Genomic DNA, 22,086 nt, shown 5'->3' with positions numbered 1-22,086 from the left:
CACACACACACACACCAACAATTAATTAATTAATGTAAAAACAAAAACAAGAAAGTCAACTGGTACTTTTGCTGTGACAAACTTCCAGAAGTGGTGACAATTTGAACGTACAGCTGTCCTGGTTCACACTTCCTCTCCCAGTGACCCAGTGTCTCCTCCCCTTCTTAAAGCAAAGCACCTCCCACCTCTTCCAGTGTGTGGGGTTTGAGAAAGAGGACACCTAACGTTTCCTCTGCTTATGGGAGTGTGGTCAGGGTTGTGCGATCACAGAGCCTCCTTATCCTGACCACAGTGACCGGCTGACACATGGGTCCACGTCTCAGAACTGAGACCCAGTGACAGAACCTTAGCACTCCTTGTAGGAAAGGCTTAGAACTTCTAATGGAGCTGAAACATCATATGGGATCTGTCGCCGAGACAGATGAGGCAGAGCCTGAAAACAAGAACAGTCCTAAGAACTTGAGCCAGAAAGACAGCATGAGACCCTGAGTCCTGGGCCTGCCTAGGCACACGGTTAATAGACACAGTGGGGATGCTGACAGTGGTCCTGGGGACAGATAAAATTAAAACCTGCCCTTGTCACCTACTAGGTAAATGACTTTGAAAAGATACTTAACTTCTTTCAGCATCGATTTCCTTATATGAAAAATGAGGATTTATTACAACACGAAACACACACACACACACACACACGCACACACACACACACACGCACAAACGCACACAGAGGTATGTATTTTAGAGAAGGTAATGCTCTGGGTGTCTCTCCATCCACACATAGATTTGTGTTCACCACACTCTAGCAGTTCCTTATGCCATTGATGTCCTACCGATGCTGTTAAAGAACTAATACCTCCATCTTGGGACAGCTCTAGAATTTCTTTTTGAGTTTATCTTTTTATTTATTCCCTTGACTCAGAAACTGATGTCTCCAAAACACCAAGCTTCCCAAGTCTAATTTACATATTATTCCCTGAGGACTCACAACAGCAAAGCCGTTATGTTCCCAAACAACACATTTGATATGGCCATTTTCTCTTGGCTAAAATACGATAGAATTCTGAACAGGGTGGGGGAAATACATCCCATCTGGCAGTTGCCCTACAGGACTGGGTCAAACCAGATAAGTAGAACACAGGAGTGCAGCTGGTCCACAGCCTCCGGTGATTTGTTACTGCATTGGAGCGGCCAGCTTTCTTCTTCCTGGACTATTGTGGAGAAGACCAGAGCCTGTTTCATTCATGATGGAAGTCTTTCCAATCATTTCAGACACAACAAACAATTGTCTAACAAAGCTTAGGAGAGACCTAGGCTGCATCACAATGGGTAGTTTTGTTTGATTTAGAAGCGACACTTTAAAATGTGTTATTAATGAGAGAGATTAAACACACACATACACATATATATACACACATGTTCAAATATACACACATATACACATGCATATATACACATGCACACATATACACACATACATACATAATACATAAATGCTCACACAAATACATATACACACATACATATACATACACACATGCATACATACACATATGTATATACATACATATATATATGTACATACGTATATACATACATGCACACACACATACACACATATACACAGACACAGACACACACACACACAAAGCAGGAGGTTCTAGGCAGATTGTTTCCAACCGAGAGCGGAGGTTGGGGGGCTCTTCTCTCAGTTGTCCAACAGGAAGACTTACTGGCGGTAGTTGTAGGCGATGTCGGCAAACTGCTTTCGTCTCGCCCGGTACACAGGATCTTTAAAGCCCTAAGAGAAAGAAGACACTTGATGACTCAAGTCTGCAGAGGGAGAGGCCTGGCACCTCCAGCAATGATCTGAGTGGAAGCTTTTGAGCTATGACGACACGTGTCTCCTTGATGATGCTCTAAAACAAGGTCTCTGTTAAACACAGAGGAAGGGAGGGATGCATTCTACCACACCTTTGATTTGGGGAAATCTTTTCCATTCTGAGATTTCAGTATCTACACATATACTCTTGTCATAAAGAAATGTCATCTGCTCCATTCCCAGCTTCTAAACTAAGTGGATCCAGCCAAGTCAGATCCCTGCGATAAAGGCATAGAATATTCACACAATTTCTGGCAAGTGTTGTGTTTAGTAATGCCTCCTCATGTCTGTGTGTGTGTGTATGTATGTGTGTATATATGTATGTGTATATGTGTGCATGTATATATATGTATATACATACATATATACATATATATGTGAATGTGTGAGTATATGTATGTGTATGTGCTTTCATGCATATGTGTGTGTTTCTGTGTTTGTGTGTTTGTGTGTATGTGTGTGTGTGTTGGGATGTATGTACATTTTGGGGGTTGGAAGTTGGGAACATGATGAATCCAAATATCAATCTTGGGTGTCAATCTTCAGGAAACTTCTACCTTGTTTTATGAGCAAAGCATGTGACATTATGCCTAGCTCTTTACATGATGCTGGGGACAGAGCATGGCCCACCAAGCCTTACATATATACTTTTCTAAATCAGCTATCTCCACAGCTTTAATTTCAAAATAATCACCGCTATGGAAATTAGTATGGAGGCCACTCTTCAGTCCTTGGTAGACAAATGGATATGTGCTTACTACTATGGTAATTTTATGCCTTACATTCTAATCTCTTGACATAGGGTATTTCGGGACAGACCTCAGTTCTCTTGCCTCAGCCTCCTAAAAATGCTAGGAAAATGTCATTCTCCACCTCTCTCCACCTGTGGCAGCTTTTAACATGAACTTGTCAGGTTGATCAGTAAGTGTGTTCTTCCAGAAACAACAGAGTCCCCAGGAGGTAGATCCATGAAGAGAGGCCCCCAGCTGTGGTGCCCCCAGTTCCCCTGCTCTCTTTACTATCTTTCAGTACTTGTGAACCTTTCTGACCTGGCAGGCGCTCCACTGACTGAGCAAGCTACCCCAGACCAAGGGATGGCAATGTCTTCTCTGAAGCTGACTGGCAGGCAGTCTTCTCAGTCGTGCCAAGCAGCACATTTCCAAGTGCAAAGCAGCCAAGTGTGTCTCTGAGTGTTTAGGGTGCAGCGGGAGCATCATACTTGAGAAGTGTCCCAATAGATGAGAAGAGTATTTTACAGAAACGTTCACTGTGGTCTGAGTTGTGGTAAGATGAGAGACTGGTCCACCGCCATGTTACTCCTCTTTGTTCCTTGCAAAGATTTCCCAACAAGGCCTTCCAAAAATCTCTTTAGTTTGCAATTTCCCAGTCTCTCCAGTCCTCCCAACCATAGACTGAATGGCTTGAAAACTAAGGCTTTGTATCACAGGCAGTGTTTAAAGATGGCTTTGAAGAATATTCCCTGACTTTCAAATGTTGACGTTGCCTTTGCTTTCTTTGCTTGACTGGCTTGTTAGGTTTTGCTTGCTTTTTAAATCAGGGTCAACCAACATTTTTTTTTTTTTTTTAAAAAGGAAAGTAATTTATATAAGGCAATTTTATCTAACAACCTGGAGCATGGGGCATAGAAAGAAGAAACGGAGAGAGCTAGAAGGAGGGAGAGATGGAGTGAGGGAAGGGGGATGGAAGGAGGGAGGGAGAGACAGTAGGAGAGATGTGGATAAGGATATTTCTAGGTATTTACTAGAATGCATTTTAAGAAATAATAATGAAAAAACCCTGGATGCTTCACACTAATAAAATAAAATTATCATATACTTGTTCCAAATCCCTATCCCGACGATAAGAAATATTCCTCAGTTTCTACAATCCGGCATTAATGTGCCTTGTCTAGATGCTTTATGGATTTTTCCTATCCTTTCGGGGCCTTGGCTTTCCATCATTTAGGTTGCCAGGTGACCGTGCCCACGAGCTGCATCTGAGTTAAGCTGTAACTGGTGTTGACTGATCACCCTCTTGGTTTAGACCAATAGCAGCCATTTCACTAGCATTGCGTGCAGTTTATTTATAACCACCCTGTCTCAGTTGAGCTAATAGCAGTGATTTGGGTTGCCCTACATGTAACCACATGTGTTTTAACAGGAAAGTATATTGTCCATGAGGAAGGGGTGAAGGAAAAGATGTCAGAAGGAGGAAAGAGAAATCTGTGAGATAAGAAATCATGACACGTCAGAGTCTTTATGCAATCCCTTTTCTCTCTCATAAATTTTGTTGCTTGAGAGTACTTATGACAAGCCTTCTGAGGACTCTTCTAGGCTGACAGACCTTGTTCACCATGTTTCCTGTCACCGCTGCAGTTAAAGCGGTGACAGACCTGCCATCTTCCAGACAGCAAGGTGATCATGGGTTTCAAGCTGCCATTCGCACTCACTAGGAGTGTGGCCTCCTGATGGTCAGCGTATCCCTGGAAGCTTTAGTTCCCTCTTAGGGAAAAGGAGATTGCTGATCGTACTGTTTTACAGAATAACATGGATAGGTTAAGTCATAGGCGGAACATCGTGTAAAACCTGTGAGCACAATGGGTTGCACCTAGGCCCCCTGCATGTTTGTAGCAGAAGTGCAGCTAGGTCTTCACGCAGGTCCTTGGACAACTCCCTGTATCTGTTGCCTGCCTGTGGATCTCATTTCTCTGAGTTACCTGGTCTGGCCTCAGTGGGAGAGGATTTGCCTAGTCCTGCTATGATTTGATTGTCTGGGGGCAGGGATACCCAGAGAGGGATCCCCTATCTCAGAAGAGAAGGAGAGGGGAGAATGGGGGAAGATCTGTGTGAGGGAAGTGGGGAGGAGGAGGGGGAGAGGGAGAGGGAGAGAGGGAGGGAGGGAGGGAGGGAGGGAGGAAGGGAGGGAGGGAGGGAGAACGCAAAAAAGGCAAGAAGGACAAAATGAAGGACAGACTGCCATTTCCTTGCTTCTCTGAAGCTTTAGGCCGAGCAGTTTTATCTGGGGTTTCTAGAACAATCCTTCCTTTCCCCCATTTCATGAAGTGGCTGTTTGGGAGGCTCTGAAGCACAAGGTCACACACAAATGCATCTTGCCAAGGGCAGGGCGTCAGGGGAGGAAGGGATCATACTGACTGCAAGGGACAAGGCAGAACAGAGGGTCCTCGAAGAAGAACAGCCCCTTCATGGCTAGGCTGGTGTCTGCTTGCATTTCACACCTTGAGTCCAGGCCTGTGGGGCCTGGCGGCTGCAGGAAACACCCGCGATTTTGCTCTGTGCTTGGCCCCTGTTCCCAGCATCTGATGAAAGACCAAGGGAACAGAAAGACCCTGGCGCCTTCTCTACAGGGGGACTGTGTACCTGATATGCTGTGTTTTTATGATAAAATTCATGACGCGGGGAGGTTGGGAAGCCAAAGACGTGGCCTGGGTTGGCAGAGAGAAATGAATTCCGGAGAGTTTTAAAGCCAGCTTTGGCTTCTGAGGGGACACAAGGCTAGCGGGAAGGACATGTCCCTCTCTCTCTGGACTGGCCTCTCCCACCCACCCAAATGTTTAGGACTGAGGCCAATGGGAAGAACAGAGGGTCAAGGCAGGACTTGGGGGCTAAGGAGAGAAGAAATGTCCTGATGTGTGCACCCTGCCTGCAGGTTGAGTCAGGTCAGACTTGTTTTCCTGGGGGAAGATATATCTAGAGCTGTTTCTGCTTTCAGGGCCCCCAGCTGAGAGGCACAAGCAGAGGCTTGTTAGAGGGGACATCAGAGTGTCTGAAGTGTGGCCTTTGCCACCTCTAGGCTCTATGACATGGGCTGTTGTCATATACAGAAAGATAACAGAGAATCTGTCTCCCCCGGGCTAGTATTTTCAAATTGTTTTTCAGTTTGGTTCCATTTCATTTAGTTTGACCTAGTTTTGGTCTGCTCTGGTTTGGTTTGGTTTTTCTAGTCTTACTACATAGCCCAGGCTGTTGCAGAATTCAGGAGCCTCCTGCCTGAGACTCACCAGGGCTCACCACCAAGTCTATGAGACTAAGAATGGCGGGCTTACATAGGATGCCTATAAATACTTCCACCCTTAATGTAGAATAATTTATTCCAATGTCACACCTAAGGTTCAGGAAAGCCATTGTGAGTCCTTATGAAGATATGAGGCAGAGACTGTCACTTGGTGTAACAGTGAAGATAGAGTTGCGGTTGGCAATGCCTGGTAAGTGACAGCACCAGATGGATGGACACATATATGTGCATATGTGTGAACATGAGTGTAGGGGGACTCTCCCAGATATCAATATTATTTTTTAAAAGTCTGAAAATTGGTTTTTCCCTGCTTTAAAGTGTAGAGGATAGGATTAATTCACACCTTGTTTTTGTTCAAAAAGTACTTTCTCTTTTTTTTTTAATTGAAGAATGGGATAAAGAGAAGATTCTGGATAACTGAAGTTGCTGTAGTCTTCATTGCTTTCCTTGTGCATCCCAAATCTGCTCACAGGGGTTTGCTACGCTGGATGGTCATGCTTTAAAAGGCTATTCCATGACTCCCTATTTCCTGAGTTGTTGCCACCAGCAAGGCCTGTGTCTTCAACTACCCTGAGAACTGGGGTAATGACCAAGGAGCCAAGGTCCAATTGACAGAGGACATTAGAGAAGGTACCTGTCATGGCTGGGGTTGTGTAGGATGGAAACCTCCACCTGCTTATGAGAAACTGCCTCTGAGAAGAGCAAGTCTCCCGTTAGCTGTTGGACCCCACAAGGTAGTGAGGAGACGCTGAATAGACACACCTAGCACCAGCCACACTAAAACCTTGTTCGTATAAACAGTTACCCGGTTATTAAAGGCCGGAGAGTCCGGCAGAGAGGAGAGAAACTAAGGTCATAACAACACACTGCCCACCCAAGGAAGCTGCCAGACCACCTTGAGCTTTGGCCTGGGCTTTTGTCCAAGGACCATTGGCCTGAGAGAAGAAGGAATTAGAAGACACACACACACACACACACACACACACACACACACACACACGTTGAGCCATTCCTCTAGTGAGAACCCATTAAAAACTGAATCAAAACAACAACAACAAAACCATGCCCTCTGCCACAAGATGCGGGGCACAGTGAACTTGGCCACTACTCTGCTGTATAAGACTTTAGAAAGTCTGACCTAATTCATGCATCAGCTGGCTCTCTCACCATCAGACCTAAGGTACCACCCACCCATCTCCACCACTGACTGAACTCTTCAAAGCAGATGTCTCTCATCCAAATGCCCTGCCCCCTCTCTCATCTGACTAGAACCTTCTTCTCTGCTCTCTGAAGGCACAATGTCACCTCTCTCCCTGTCCCCTACCTGTGCTTGATTTAAATGTCTATAAAATGTACAAAGGCTGAAAAACAAATACACACTACTGTATAGGGATAGCATTTTCTGGCCACTGGTTCACAGTCACTCTAACAGAGATGATTGAAGCAATGACGACAGTGAGGTCTCATGGTCTCGTTAATCTTCCCAGTCCTGGCATCCATAGGAGCTCAGTAAAATTCTTGTAACCAAATAAACAAACATGTCGCTCCAAGCTGAAGAGGTAGGAGGAGGGGAGAGGGAAAGAAGATGGAGGGAAGGCGGTGAGAAGGTTGGAAGACTCTAGTCCTCAGAGTCCTGGACTCACTGGGTGGTCTGCATCCAGTTCCGCTCCATAGCTGAGAATCTGATTGGCGAATCTGTCCAGCTCCTGAATGGTCCTTGGGAACCAGGGCACTGTAACACAGAAAAGGCCAAGTCCTGAGTGCAGATTGTAGAACACGTGGCTAACGGCCTCTCGGCCTCTCGGGGCCCCAGTTGGTCATGCTGATAGTGACAGTAAACAAGATTTTGAATAACTCTTAAATTTAAATTCTATTTTCTTAGGAAACTGATTTTCAAACACATCCCAAAGAGGCCACCAGACTTAGACTGAGCCTCGGCCCCTAGGCTGTTCTTTGGGACTCTCTGTCTCAGAGATTAAGGAGTGAGAGGTCTTCTTCCCATTCCTCTACTGGAGCCCACTAAAGGACTCTCTCCTGTCCACAGAACACAAGACAAAATCAAGTTCCATGCTCTGGAATATTAGACCTTTGGGAGCAGCGCACATCCAGCTCCGTCTCATGCCTGAAATTTTTATGAATCATCTCAAATTTATTCCCTGCCCACCTTTTATAGTAGCTGTCAACAAAGATTTCTTTATCAGCAAAAAATTATGTATAGCCCCAAGTATAAATTATACGGAAGTTAAAGAGAGAAAGAGGAGCCCCAGACACCAACTTTCTACCTTGTGGCTCCCTCCTGAGTACTTTGAACACCCCTACAAAACCTTTTGATCTCAAAGCAAATCACTGCCCCTGTCAAAGTGACAGAGTCAGGTAGCTTGGAACTTGCTTTCATGGAGAAGGACAAGGTACTTGAGTTTGTGTCTGTACTAATGGTATCTTTCCTAGAGAGACCAGAGCAAAAAGATGACACCACCTAAATCCTTGAGCCTTATAAGAGATGTACCAGGTCCAAATGCCCTGTGTATGAACAGAGATCAGGAAAGTGGGACTGCTAGGCCACCCTGAGGGCAGGAGCCATGAGTGTGGAGTGTCTGTGGAGAGGTTGAAGGGAAGATCACATAAAGGAAGGTCTCTGGTTGTGTTAACATAAGAGGTTTTAACCATAGTGATCGCCATTCACAGCCTCTACTCCGACCTAGTTTGCATTTCTTAAGTCCTTCCTCAGATAAGGAAGATATCACAGCCTCTATTATACAGATGAAAAAGCGAGGATTTAAAAACCTGAGAAGGAAAATAATTAGCTTAAGATCACATTGGGACTAAGACAGGGCCAATGGCAGGGTTCATGTGGTGAGCCAAGGCAGTGGCTATTAACCCCCCCGAAAGGAGGCTGGAGGGCCCAATGTTGAATTTGCAAGCCTGGCTTCAGAGGATTAACGACTCTGTGCCCAATCCCTTCTCTGTGAAAACCGAAGCGGTAACAATAGGAAAGGCAACTGATGTTTTCTGAAGCATTACCATGTGCTAGGTACTGGGGTTAGCATTTGGGATGGAGTTTGTCCTTTAATCTGAGGTCGTTGTGAGGAAGGGATGAAGGAAGCAATAAGTACAACCCAAGGTAAGGTTCTGCCGCTCAAGCGGGATGAGAAAGAACACTCCTGCCATCTAGTGGCCAATTTGAGGAAATGCCCCCGGGAGATCTAAGCAAGCGCCTCAGCAAAGATTTCCCTAAAAAAGTCCCCCAGACTATAACATTTATCCCAGACCCTTCCTCTACAGACCTTGAGCATTGTTTCTCGCTGAGAAGAAACCATCCCTCGGGGAGATGTCACATGTACGTCTGTACGACCGAGACCACATCTGATCCTCCCCTAGGCCCTTAAGCTGCCTTAAGTGTGACTGCTCACATGGCATTGAGATGTTACCAGGAAATCTTCTCCCAAAATATTACTGTTCTTAAATGCCTAAAAATATAGACTGACCAGAATCAGATCTAGAAGTCTGAATCAACATCGACTAACTAGGTTATGTTCTCTGGATTCCCTTCTTGTCTCCCGAGAAACACTTTTTTTTTTGCAGGGACCCCCACAGCTACGAGAACTGCTTCCCAGCTCTGGCCCCTAAGCTTTGCCCCAAGCTGCCCTTTCTCCTCTGGCCCAGTGTTTTCCTGGCATATTGAAAGTCTGCTATCAGCAGTGACACCGGTGCCTGTTTTCTAATAAAATCAGAATTGCCAAGAAAAGGCCAGGCCTCGCACGAGACCTCACCTGTCTCTACAGGTGTTGCCACCAAAGGGCCTCTCTGAATGGCCCTGATCTGGACAACAAGACCTGCCCCTCTCCCCTACATGACACACAATTAACAGTCTCATCTCCTCAGTTCTGATTAACCCTTGCTGCTTATTGCTTGTTTATTGATTGCCTGAGAGTCACTTGCAGGTCAGGCAGCACCTGGGCCAGCAGAAGCACAAGTCAAACTTTCTTGTTGTGTTGCCATTCAAATGTGGACCCTCAGACTCCCCAGCAGCCCCACATGTATTGAGCACCCCTGCACTGCAGGCCTTGGGCATGAGGGGTGACAACACTGAGGGATACCTTAAGGTAATTACATTCTATGGGGGCAGCACAAAACAAGCAATACAAAAAACAAATACACATCAGTACCAGAAGCTCCCAAAGAAGAAAGCAGAGCCAGAAGGCAGAAGTCACTGGGTGTGCTATTGCATTAATTTCTTTTTAAAATTCTCCAGCTTCATTGAGGTATAGTTAACAAACAAAACACATATATGAATGTATTTAACAATAATAGTTTTATATACATATGCTTTGTGAAATGGTTACCACAACAGGTTAGTGAACTCACCCATTGCTTCATATAGTTACTACTGTGTATGTGTGTGCAGATGTATGTACATGTATGTGTATGCCTGTGCATGTTTATATCTGTGTACATGCATATATGTATGTGTGTTCATGTACATGTGTGTGTTGAGGATACAAAAATGTCTCTTATCATCTTCAAGTATATACTGTATTGTTGTTGTTATTACATGTTGCATGTTAGATCTCCAGAACTTATTTATCATACAACTTAAACGTTGCACCATTTGACCAATATCTCCCTATTTCTCTCCCCCCAGCATCTGGAAAGAGTCATTCTCTGCCCCTGTGTTTGACTTTCTGGACTCCCTGTATTATAAAGATCCTGAAGCATTTGTTTCCCTATAATCAGCTTATTTTCCTTAACAAAGACTCCCCTTCATATTGCAGCAAATAGAAAGTCACCTGCCATGGCTGAATGATATTCCATTTACACACACACACACACACACAAACACGCACACGCACACTCACGCGAGCAACATTTTCTGTATCTACTCATATATCTATGGAGATTTCTCCACAATAAACAAGGAAGTTCTGGTGTGTTTTCAAGATACTGATTTCTTATTCTTTGAATGTATAACCTTAGGTGGTATAGCTGGGTCATATGCTGTTCTGATTTACTATGAGGGGCAACTACATACTGGGTCCCACTAAACTGAAACAATTTCCTGCCCATTCAGCAGTGCACAAGGATTCTCTTTTTCACATGTCCTTACCAACACTGGTTATCGCTTCTCCACTTTGTGAGTTATAGGATGCTATGAAAGGACATCTATGCCTCCAGTTCTTCCAGATGCTAGTGACTCAGTCCTACTCTGCCGGAGTCCAGTGGGTCTGGGAGAGTCAAAGTTTGTGCCTGCTTCACTGGTTTCCTGTGTCTTCTGAAGACAGTCGGCCTAGCAATAGCACAGAGCCCCACAGAGAGGCCAGACTGCCTCATTTGCATATCCCTTCTCTACTCTTGCCATCTAAGGGACCGGAAAAGTAGTGAAGCCTCTTGGGCCTCAGTGTTTCTTCTGTAAAATGGCAACAGGAGAACCACTACAGAGTATACCTTCATGAGAACTATAGGCATGGAAATGAGTCATTGTACATGCCTTTTCTGAAGAGGTGTGGCTCGCAATGAATGGTACTACTGGTCAACTGCAAGCACGCACACACACACAGAGAATCACATATCACTTATCAAATGCGTTCTGAGAAGTGCACAGTTTCATCCTGTGTGATCCAGAGAGTATTCGTGCAAGCTCATACATCATGATCACTAAGCACTAAGCACTATCATTATAAGGGGTCCATTGTTGTTGATAACATCTTTATATGGGCCTGACTGCATATATTGTCACATATGTATTCACACATGCACATACAGAGAGAGAGAGAGAGAGAGAGAGAGAGAGAGAGAGAGAGAGAGAATGGGAGAATGGGAGAATGGGAGAATGGGAGAATGGGAGAATGGGAGAATGGGAGAATGGGGAAGAGAAGGGGAAGGAGAGGAGAAAAGGGAGAGGGGGAGGGGAAGGGGAAGAGACAGAAAGACAGAGAGAGAGACAGAGACAGAGAGAGACAGAGAGAGAGAGAGAGAGAGAGAGAGAGAGAGAGAGAGAGAGAGAGAAACAGGGAGAGACAGAGAGTTGGGTTCTCCATTACACAAAAAGCAGAGTAAAACTTCCAGAAAAACTAACGAACATGCCACTTCTTTGTAATGTAATTATATACACAGTTGTGCTTTGTCTTCTGGTTCCATAAAACAGATTCAAATCATCTTTCTTTGCTGAATGCTACAACAGATGGGACACATCTCAGCCCTGTGGTCAGCATACAGAGGGACTCGATCCATGTTTACTATGATGACAGATTTAATAATTCTGGCAGTAATGGAAGAAAGGGGAGAGCCAGAGTTTGGAGTGAGGAACTGTCTCTCCATCCAGTGTCCTGATATTAACATCCTTCTGGATACTGTGCCTCAGTTTCCCCCTATAAGCCATGTATGTTGTGTTTACTTTGTGCTGAGGTTCTGGATGAGTTTTGTGTTCTGGGATGCATGGAACGCTGTGAGACGCAGCCCAGAGGACACATGGAAAGATGCTTCCACCACAGTCAGCAGGGCAGCCGTTTTTATCTTCAGGGAGTAGAGCTGCTACATTTTTCAGCCCCCAAGTTACCGTGCACAGCATCTCTCCTCCATGAAAGAGCCCACAGACTGAGCTGTGTTATCTCCCAACTGAACCCCAGAGGGCAACAAAGACAGCCAGTCCCAGCTCTGAGGAGTTCTTCCCTCAGAGCAAAGACAATCCATTTGGGATCATAAGGCTTAGTTCAAGCCTCTTAGTAGAAAAGAAATGACTTAATTAATTAAATAATTAACATAAACAAATAAATCAGAGCTACTGAAAGAATTACAAAGGCTCCAAGACACAAACAACTCAACAGCCTGGTTGGTAGACCCCAGGCATTTGAGCTCAGGGCCTGGCCTATAGACCGCAGGAGACCCCAGAGCTTCTCTATAAAGGCATGGGGTGTCCACCTACAGGGGCTTCCAGTACCTTTCCAGCCTCATAAGGAGTTTGCAGGCTATCACCTTGGAATAAGGCAGGAGTTTTGAGACAAGAGACCCAACGGAGACAAGGTCCCAGTATAGGGCTAAGAATGCCAGAGGTACATGACCTCATTTCTCTTCAGAGTATGAAGGACAAGCAGTCTGGGGACCCCCTAAATTAAAAGTATGAAGCCCAGAGTAAAGCACCTTTTGCACTCAGCTCCAAACGCATCCACCCTGAGACCCTGCATGGAAGGGTGAGCACCCAAGGCAAGAAGCCAACAAGTCTCTCTGTGCCGGAGTGTATCTTCCTAAACCTAAACCATGTGAATCTGAGCAAGTTACTTGCTCCCCCAAAGAGTCTGGCTTTTCCTCTGTAAAATTTATGGGTGAAATAAACCAGCCATCTGTCTCCTTCCTTGGTATGGGAAGCAACTAACCCGTAACAGGTGGCTCTATTGCCAGCCATTGCGTTTGAACCCCATAACAAAGTCCACAGGTGCTTGTCTGGCTAAGTAAATATGCTGACTCAAGCTGCTGGTGGCAGAACCCAAGCCCACTTTTGTGCTCCCAGCCCGTAGGCCTGACCAATTTGTCAGCCCAAAAGTTCTAATTACCGTTTTTTTCTTTTGATGAGCTAAAACGGGACCCGATAGGGCCTTGAAGAGTTCCTTCCTGTTTTCCATCCGGACCTTCCTGGAGATCAGTGGTAACTTCATAAAACTTACCTTCTCTGTACACTTTCTTCTCCTCAGTAGGGTTGCCAGCCCCACACACCCCCACCCCACCCACACACACAGGGGTCTCACTCACAATGCTGAGAATAGGCACTGACCCCAGTGACCCAGGCCTTCATTTTGAAAACTTAAATCAGATTAGCTCATTAATGACCTTGCCAAATACCCTAGTGGTGGGTCAGGTTCCGCAAGCTCCTCCACAGGCGCTGGGCTCGGGGTTAATGAATTACTGAGCCGGCTGGTGCAACAGAGGCTCTCTGTGAAGCCAGTGGCACCCGGGAGGGGGTGCAGATCATTAATAAATATTGATTTGGCTCAAAAGGAAGCAGCCTGCCGGAGAGCAGACCCCTGGACACCCACGTTGTGGTCCCATTAAGTCAGGGTCAACTGTTCTACCCAGATGTTAAGGGACTGCTGGCTCCAGAGTGCTCCTAAAGAAAAGGCTCCCAAGAGCCGACTTCCTGCTTCGTGGGTCAGTGAGAGTCCATTAAATCCACCAGTAGTTCGAGGCAGACAGATCCCAATCTAACTCTCACCCTCAATCAGATGTTCACCAGCCCTGGGGCTGAGTCAACAAGGCACCCAGGATTGTGGCCAGCCTGTCTCAGGAAGAGCAATAAATCCTCTGAATTAGAGACCCAGAACAGAAGGGTGTTTTCACCCAGACTCCAGAATCCCCTGTGTCTCCTCTGAGGCCCTGGCCCCCAAGCCTAGTACTGAAGCAACTACTGTGTGAGTTCCAGGAGCCCCTCCAAAGGGAGACGGCATGGCTGCCCGATCTTGCAGGTGAAGACCTCCAGGGTCTTATTCTTCCTTTAAAGAACTTCTGTGTCTGTTTCTAGGGAAAGAAAAACCATCAGCGAGGTCCCGGCAAGAGTAAAGAAGCCAAAACTTAGCTGATAGGATAAGCTACCCCCTTTTGCATCACAGTATCGGCAGTGATGAGATCCCGGCAAAGCATACAGCCTCGGTTTATTTATCCAATCCTTAGAGTCAGACATAGAAATGAGTGAAGACGAGAATTTTCAGTAAAACATTGAAATTATAAATAAACAAAATTCTGCAGGGCCCTTTACTCCAGCCATCCCCTAAACAGGAACTACTCTCCCACTGACCCTTCCAACGGGCCATGTGTCTCCATGTTTTAAGACTTATTTTATTTTTAACCAGGGGAAGCATGTGCATGTGAGTGCCAGAGCCACAAGAGGCCTTGTCACTGGGGCCCCTTAGAGATGGAGTTACAGGAAGTGGTGAGCCAGCCCACTTGGGTTTCAACACCCAACTCCCATCCTCAGAAAGAGTATTATATGTTTTAAACTATGAGCCATCTATCTCTCCAGCCTCAAAGATACTACATGCCCCTTACAGGTATGTAATGGGAGGTAACTCATTAGAATCCCTAAACATCTGATTCTGCCTTCTAAATACTTAAAGGATCTGAATACCAGCTGATATGTCACTCAACAACTTGAGTTATGGTCAACTCGCCTATATCAGGTCAAACATAATATATGTACGTGATGCCTTATCCAACCCCAAGTCTTCCTCTCCTCTCACCTGTTGGCCCAAAGACGGAGTTCAGTGCACACCAAAGGATACTGCTTAGAAATACCATCTCTCTCAACATTGCCATATATCACGCCATACAGGAACAACTCCACACCAGGCTGGGTACCGAATCTGCTTTCCCTCCTACTATTAACCCCCCGGATGGCATGAGTGAAGGAAAGCCAGAGGGTAAATGTGAATGAACGAGAAAAGAGTGGGAAGGCTAACCCAAGTTCAAGAAGCACAGTAGTAAAGGGAAGAGAATGACAATAAGTGGGGTATTAAGAAGAAAGGGCCATATAATGTAAGCAGAGATAAGGATATCAAATGGTGCAAAGATGATCAAAATATACCCTCCGAAGACATCGTTTGGGTAACGAGTATTATCAGAATTGGTAGGAAGGGGAAGAGGAAGGAAGGAGGAAAACGTGGAGGAAATGAGTAAGGAATGGAAGGAGAAAGGAAACTGGAGCAAGAGTGTCCAGCTCGCTGGCTCTCTTGCCCCTGCTATGCCCACTAAACACATAGCCAAGTGGCCCAGCCACACGCTAAAGACTTGGAAGTGGAAACATATTTGCAGGGCCATCACAAAACCCCACACATGAAGGTTATTCTTGACTGATGTGTAAAGTCAACCCTAATGTGGGGAAGGCTTGCACCAGCTCCTTCTGCATTACTATCCTGCATCCACACGCATGGTGCTGGTGCTAACACATAGGCTGATGTTGGCTGAAGTTATGGATGACAGAGGTATCTCGCTATTGAGGCCTGAATGTGTCAGAGACTAAGGTCCTATTCATCTTGATCAAGTTCAGCTCGGTCACTCAGGCACCAAGATCGGAGGCTCTCACATGACCTTGCTCATGATCTGTAGAGAGCAGCAGAGTGGTCTTAGTTATGTCTCACAGATGAAGAAGAAAAGGCTGGTGGAATTGCCAACTGAATGGGGACAAGTGACCATGTAGAAAGCAGAGAAGCAAGTACTGGCTCTTGACTTTTAAATTATTGTTCTTTCTGGGTCACTATGAGGTTCCCCTTGGACCAGTATGAATGACAAGTTGGCATTTAGTTACAATCATTTGGGGACCATCCGTGTCACATGGAGAAAAGACATTTTCAGTCTGGCCCTTCTAACTTTCACAATCTTAGTCTTAGCCCAAATAGCATGTGGTGGTGCCCCCTATTTAACAAAGATTGTGAGTTTGGGGACTCTGGACCCGAACACTCATGAAAGTTGTTGTGTATCCTGTTAAAAAGACTCACATATTAGTTTACTGACAACATAGGCACTCCATGTCGGCCTCTACCAAAATTACATTATGTGATCCATATAATCACATTATCACTAAATAGCTCTACGTTTCAAATGAGGTGCAAGAGGCTTAAGGAGAGCAAGCAAGTTGGCGGGATGGCTACAGAACAAGAATTAAACCAGAACAATGAAGAATGCAAAACCATTCTGCCTCCCAACTTTACCTCTCTCTCATTTCCTCATGCTGAAAACATGAATAATGTTCTCTGGTTACTCTAGCTGTTATGAAGATCAAGGAGACAAGAAAAATGAGGAAGGATTCTAAGAGCTGGATTTGGAATACAAATGGGGAACTCTTCACCTGCTCATCATTCTGTGATCTTCCTTAGCTTGAACTCAGTGGCCAGCCAGCTTCATGAGGGCATTGGTTCCGATTTTTCTTTGCCAATGAATTATTGACAGAATTGGGGGAGCAAGCAGAATATTAGCACCATTAAGTGGTTCTGCATAGAGTCCCAAAATTCTTCCTCTCCTCCTGAATGTGTGTATCCTCCTAGGTTGGGCCGGCTTGTCTTAACAGGAGGCAGTCTGAAGATATAGGAGTCATGCCCCTAGCTACCAGGACTTACAGCAATATCAATACAACCAGTGAGCATCTAAACAAAGACTTAAAATAGTGACACAACCATGAGTTTCCATAAATCCAAAGATATATTATCTCCTTCAGACATAGGACCATGAGAATCTACAGTTAGAGCTGTGAAAGCCACCCACAGGGCAAAGCCAAATGTATGGAGGAAAATGTTCAATTGACAGGGGAAGGAAACATTAGAAACAGAATACATAGAACAGACAAAGGAATAGAAAAAAAATAAAGATGCAGATGGTGAGACTAAAGAAACTCCAACCATCTGGACCACTCAGCCTTAAGCAGCTTTCTTCTAAAGACTCTTAACACTTTAGGAACCATGACTCCTTTGAAGAGTGTTCTCGTCTTAAAAGCAAACAGGCATGCACACATGTGCACCGGTTTGCCAAGTCTTGGGAGGGGCAGGTCAGAGCCTTTTATGGGATCCTATCACTCATCACAGAAATCCTAAATGAATCTAAAACATCTGTCTTACTCAGTAAGGCTCTTCAGAACAGCAATATTGAGGAAGAAAAGAGAAACCTATAGGGGATAGGGCTAAGAGAGAAGAAATGTGTGTAATAATGATTCTTTTGTCTTCTATCAATAATCTTTACTCTTATGTGAGGCAGATAAATAAGCAATAGTATAGAGATAGATAGATAGATAGATAGATAGATAGATAGATAGATAGATAGATAGATAGATAGATAATAGATAGATAAATAGATGGATGGATGGATAGATAGATAGATAGATAGATAGATGGCATATGTGTGTGTGTGTGTGTGTGTGTGTGTGTGTGTGTGTGTGTGTACTTACGTATATACATAGGCTGATGGGAAAACAAGTGAATGAGTAGATGATAGATAGATAGATAGATAGATAGATAGATAGATAGATAGATAGATAGGATAAACAGAAAGACAGACAGACAGGATAAACAGACAAATAATACATACATATATAAATATGTGGTCTTGTGTATGTACACAGACAGATGGGAAAACAGGTGAATGGATGAAAGATAGGTAGATAGATAGATAGATAGATAGATAGATAGATAGATAATCAGCCAATCCTTCTGTTTGCACAGAATATAATACAAAGTAATGGGGATCTGGGTTTATTGTTTCCACACAGTATCCTGTTAATCAAATCAATCCCCATTTGGAGAAAATCTTAAGAGTGTCCATTTGCTTTTAAGAAACATCTACAAAGAAGAAAGTCTCTCAAAAGGCCGTGCCCCTAACCTCCAACTACCTAGGACACTGTGTCGGTGTCTGCTTCCCCTGGCTGCAGTCTGTCTCCATGTAGGTATTTTCCACCCCCCACTAAATGCAATGTCATGCAGAAGACTCAAAGGGAAAGTAAACGGATTAGTAGATGGATCGATGGCTGATATTAACGCTCTTTCATGTTGGGTTGAAGAAGGATTTGAGGTCATCAGGAGAGAAGGCAGCAGAATAGACTAAGTATTCAAAAGGCTCTCTGGATTAAAATCCTATTAAGTTCCCATCAGCGTCTCCAGGAGGCGTTCGAGGAGGTTGGGGTTTCTTTAACCTGTCACCATAATTAACCTTCCCCCAAGCTGTTTTGGGTGGGGCACATTAGCAATTAAGAAACTGAGAAACTTTCATTTTCTGTCACCCACGCTGCTGTTTGAATGCTTTAGAGACCAAAGTGCAAAGTGGTTTAGCTTAATTGATTTGAGGGGCTCAGGTCTCTCACTTGAACCTGCTGTCAGACTTGCCCCTGAGATCTGAGCCCCTCATTAAAAAGGGCATTTTGTCTGGAGAAAGAATCAAAGGTTCCGATCTACTCCTATGCTTTCTTCCTCTTCTCATTCCCCCAGTGAGCCTGACAGAAAGGAGCGACGGTGCAGGGCCATGCTTGCTTCTTTCAAAATCCCTACTTCCGGACCCAGACTCCTCTCCCCAAATCTACCACTGGAGTTCTGATCATCAGTCTCTCTCAGCGGGTGTCACCTCAGCATCTGCCAGATCTCTAGCAGCTGTTGAGTCACAGAGAAGTTCAGTCCAGGTGGGAACAGCCCTATGGGTGAGTGACCAGCTGCTCCAAGACGTAGGGGTCACAAAGCAGTAGTATCACAAAACACATTTCAAACAGTATTGGCTATTTCTTCTTTGCTGTATAAAATTGCCACCCCTATTTCATCTACAGACACACCTGCACAACCACACATGCTTCAAACATGAGCACCATGATATCTGAGCAAGGAGGTGAGCAGCCTCCTAGGGCATTAAGTTTACACATCTTCCAGTGCCTAAGAAGCCCAGCAGTGGTTGCAGGATACCTCTGTAGCAAAACATCAGGCTTTTTGTTGTTGTTGTTTTGTTTTTAATCTTTCTCACTGCTACATCTCGAGAGCTACATGATACAGCATCTGTCTCCTTAGTGTCACAGACCCTTTTCTTGTCAACCTGGGTGTCTTGTGCCCTTTTGCCAGACTCTGAGCTACCTAAAAACAAGCACTTGACTTTGTTTTTTTTTTTTTCTCCAGCTCCTAACACAGCTCCTGACATAGATCACTTGGTACTTAACACACGGTAGCCCGTGACTAATACAGACTTTACCCTGCCTTAAAGGCAAGTCACAACCTCTATTTGCACTACGTAAAATTTAGGAGTCAGTAGGGCCGCATGACCTCCAAGATCATATTCCCTCTATGAAGAAAGTATCTGTACAAACTGGATTGCTGTAACTCTGGTAGTTGTACCTTTTCTTATAACTGATAATAATGGTGAGAATATAGAACATTTATGAAGCCCCTCAGCATCCTCTGTTTTATTTTCAGTGCCTGATGATGTGATGTCCCTAGCCTCAAAATGTCAGGAACTCTTGTTTCTTCCACCGAACACAGCTTGAGATCCTCAACCTCTGCAATTTGTCTAAAGTCACACCAAGCGGGCTATATTTTGATTCAAGAAACTGGGCTCTTAATTAATTCTTCATATCCTCTCCAAGAACCTCCTTTTGGAGCTTACAGCTCAGGCTGCAGCCTTCCAGCTGGCCTACATACATCTTCCCAGCTCTCCAAGTGGTGCCTGCCTCCCTGCCTCCCTGCCTCCCTGCCTGTCAATTGCTTTGATTTCTGACTCCAGAGCCCAGCTGGCCCAGACTCCACCTGCTCCAACCAAGGCAGAGTTTGCCCCAGGACCCAGCAGGCCCTTTCTTTGTCCAGAGGGCCTGAAGTTCCTGTCAGGAGCAGGTGGCCTGAAAAGCAGGAGAGGATAACCATCAGCCTGGGAAGCAAACTGGAGGAGGCAAAGAAGTCTGAATAAGAGAAATTAGAAGAGTCCCTCCCAAGAGACCTGAGACTATATGACCACTCTGGGCAAAGGGCAAGGCAGAGAGATGGGGCTTCCTGTCAAGAGCTCTATCTGTGAAAGGTGAGGATAGAGAAGACATCTTTAGAGATTCTTGGAGCTTCCTTTCAGGAGACATTTCTGTTACCTGCTCTGCGTGGTGCATCTTGTCTTATTTTAAAGAATCTCTGCTTTTTAAGTGAAATTTTTATAAATAACTTTTCATTGGCACATAAGAACTGTACTGATTCTGTATCAAGCTCAAGGATCTAGGATATTTGATACCCTGAACAAAGAGAGGGAACAGTGTGTGGAGAATTCAGATGGTACAATGTAATATTTTCATACACATGTATATTATATAATGTTCAGATTGGAGTGATCATACTTATCCCCCTCAAGCATTTATCAGTTGGTGAAATGCTTAAAAAATATTTATTCTATTTTTTATTTTAAAGAATAGAGCACATTATTGTTACCTGGAGTCATTCTTTTGTACAGCAAAACACCAAGACTTATTTCTTGTATCTTACTAAAGCTTAGTATGTGTACCTATAGATTAATTCAGCAACAGTGTGTTCAGGACCTCAAGCATTTGGCGTTTTGGAAAGCTACTTTAGATTCTGAAGTAGAAAAAGAGTTCACTGAAATTAGGTTCATCTTAACAAGCATGCTCTTAGGTGTCTCCCAATGCATTGAAAACATGTCCACACAAAAACCTATACATGAATGTTTATAATATGTTTGTTCATAATAATCCCAAATTGAAATCAACCAAGATGTCATTAAAATAGGTGAATAGGCAATCTGGGGTTATTAAGTTAATACATTGGGATATTATTCAAGAGTAAAAATGAAATGATATATAAAGTCAAAGATAAACAAAGCCCCATATTGCTGTTGAGCCAGTCCCTACAAGATGCTAGACACAATGCTAGGCAGCATACGTGTTATGATCTTATTCATAACAAAAGCTCTAGGAAAACACAAAGAAAGGATTTCAAAGTCAGAAACTGAAGGAACGACTTGAACCCAAACCAATCCAGCTCCAAGCCTGTCAGACTTATAATGCTTACTGTAAGTGTATGGTGAAACACTGTTTGTTTTTTTACAATGTCTATATTAGTTGTTCATTCCTCAATGGTTACTATGTGCCACATGGTGTGCTACATTCTGTGCATATAATAAAAGAGACAAGTGATCCAGTAGAAGAGCAAGATAAATGATGAAAGATGACAACGAAAGTACCAGGATGAAGGAACTAACTGACCTCTGATCCAGGCTTGACATGTTATAAGAATTTGAGGAAAGCTCTTTGGTTGGGGTAAAGATAACAGAGCATCTTGTTTTCTGTTTACATTCATCTAGAAACCACACTGAATGTGGTGGTTAATTATCAACCACTTGGGAAAGAGTCTCACTGAGGAATTGTCTAGATCAGGTTGGTCCTGTTTTGGGGGGAGAGATTGTTCTGGTTATATTAACTGATGTGGAAAAACCCACCCTAAAAGTGGGCGGCACCATTCCCTAGGTTTGGATCCTGGTTTGTATAAGAGAAGAGAAAGTGAGCCAATCATTAGGCATGCTTGCACTTATTTTCTCTCTTAAAATACTGAATACTATGTAACTAATTGCTTCATGCTCCTATCACCTTAACTTCCCCCACAATGACGGACAGTAAACTGGAACAATACACTGAAATGAATCTTTTCTCCCCTAAGTTGCTTTTTGTCACAGTATTTCATCTTATCACC

At 44.3% G+C, this 22,086-nt stretch overlaps 1 protein-coding gene across 1 annotated transcript in view; it reads right to left on the bottom strand.

The window, feature by feature from the left end:
* The window catches only part of Pah (phenylalanine hydroxylase), a 54,311-nt gene that overhangs the window by 17,024 nt on the left and 15,201 nt on the right, over positions 1 to 22,086 (bottom strand). Inside the window, exons 4-5 of the mRNA XM_076919881.1 lie at positions 7,555 to 7,643; positions 1,731 to 1,798 (exon numbers count right to left, since the gene is read on the bottom strand). Coding sequence (XP_076775996.1) covers positions 1,731 to 1,798; positions 7,555 to 7,643 — 157 coding nt within the window. The remainder of the gene's footprint in view (positions 1 to 1,730; positions 1,799 to 7,554; positions 7,644 to 22,086) is intronic.

Source organism: Arvicanthis niloticus, chromosome 22 (assembly GCF_011762505.2).
Source record: "Arvicanthis niloticus isolate mArvNil1 chromosome 22, mArvNil1.pat.X, whole genome shotgun sequence".
Classification (NCBI taxonomy): Eukaryota; Metazoa; Chordata; class Mammalia; order Rodentia; family Muridae; genus Arvicanthis; species Arvicanthis niloticus.
The sequence above is the reverse complement of the archived record's forward strand: the minus strand, read 5'-3'. Positions and strand labels throughout refer to the sequence as shown.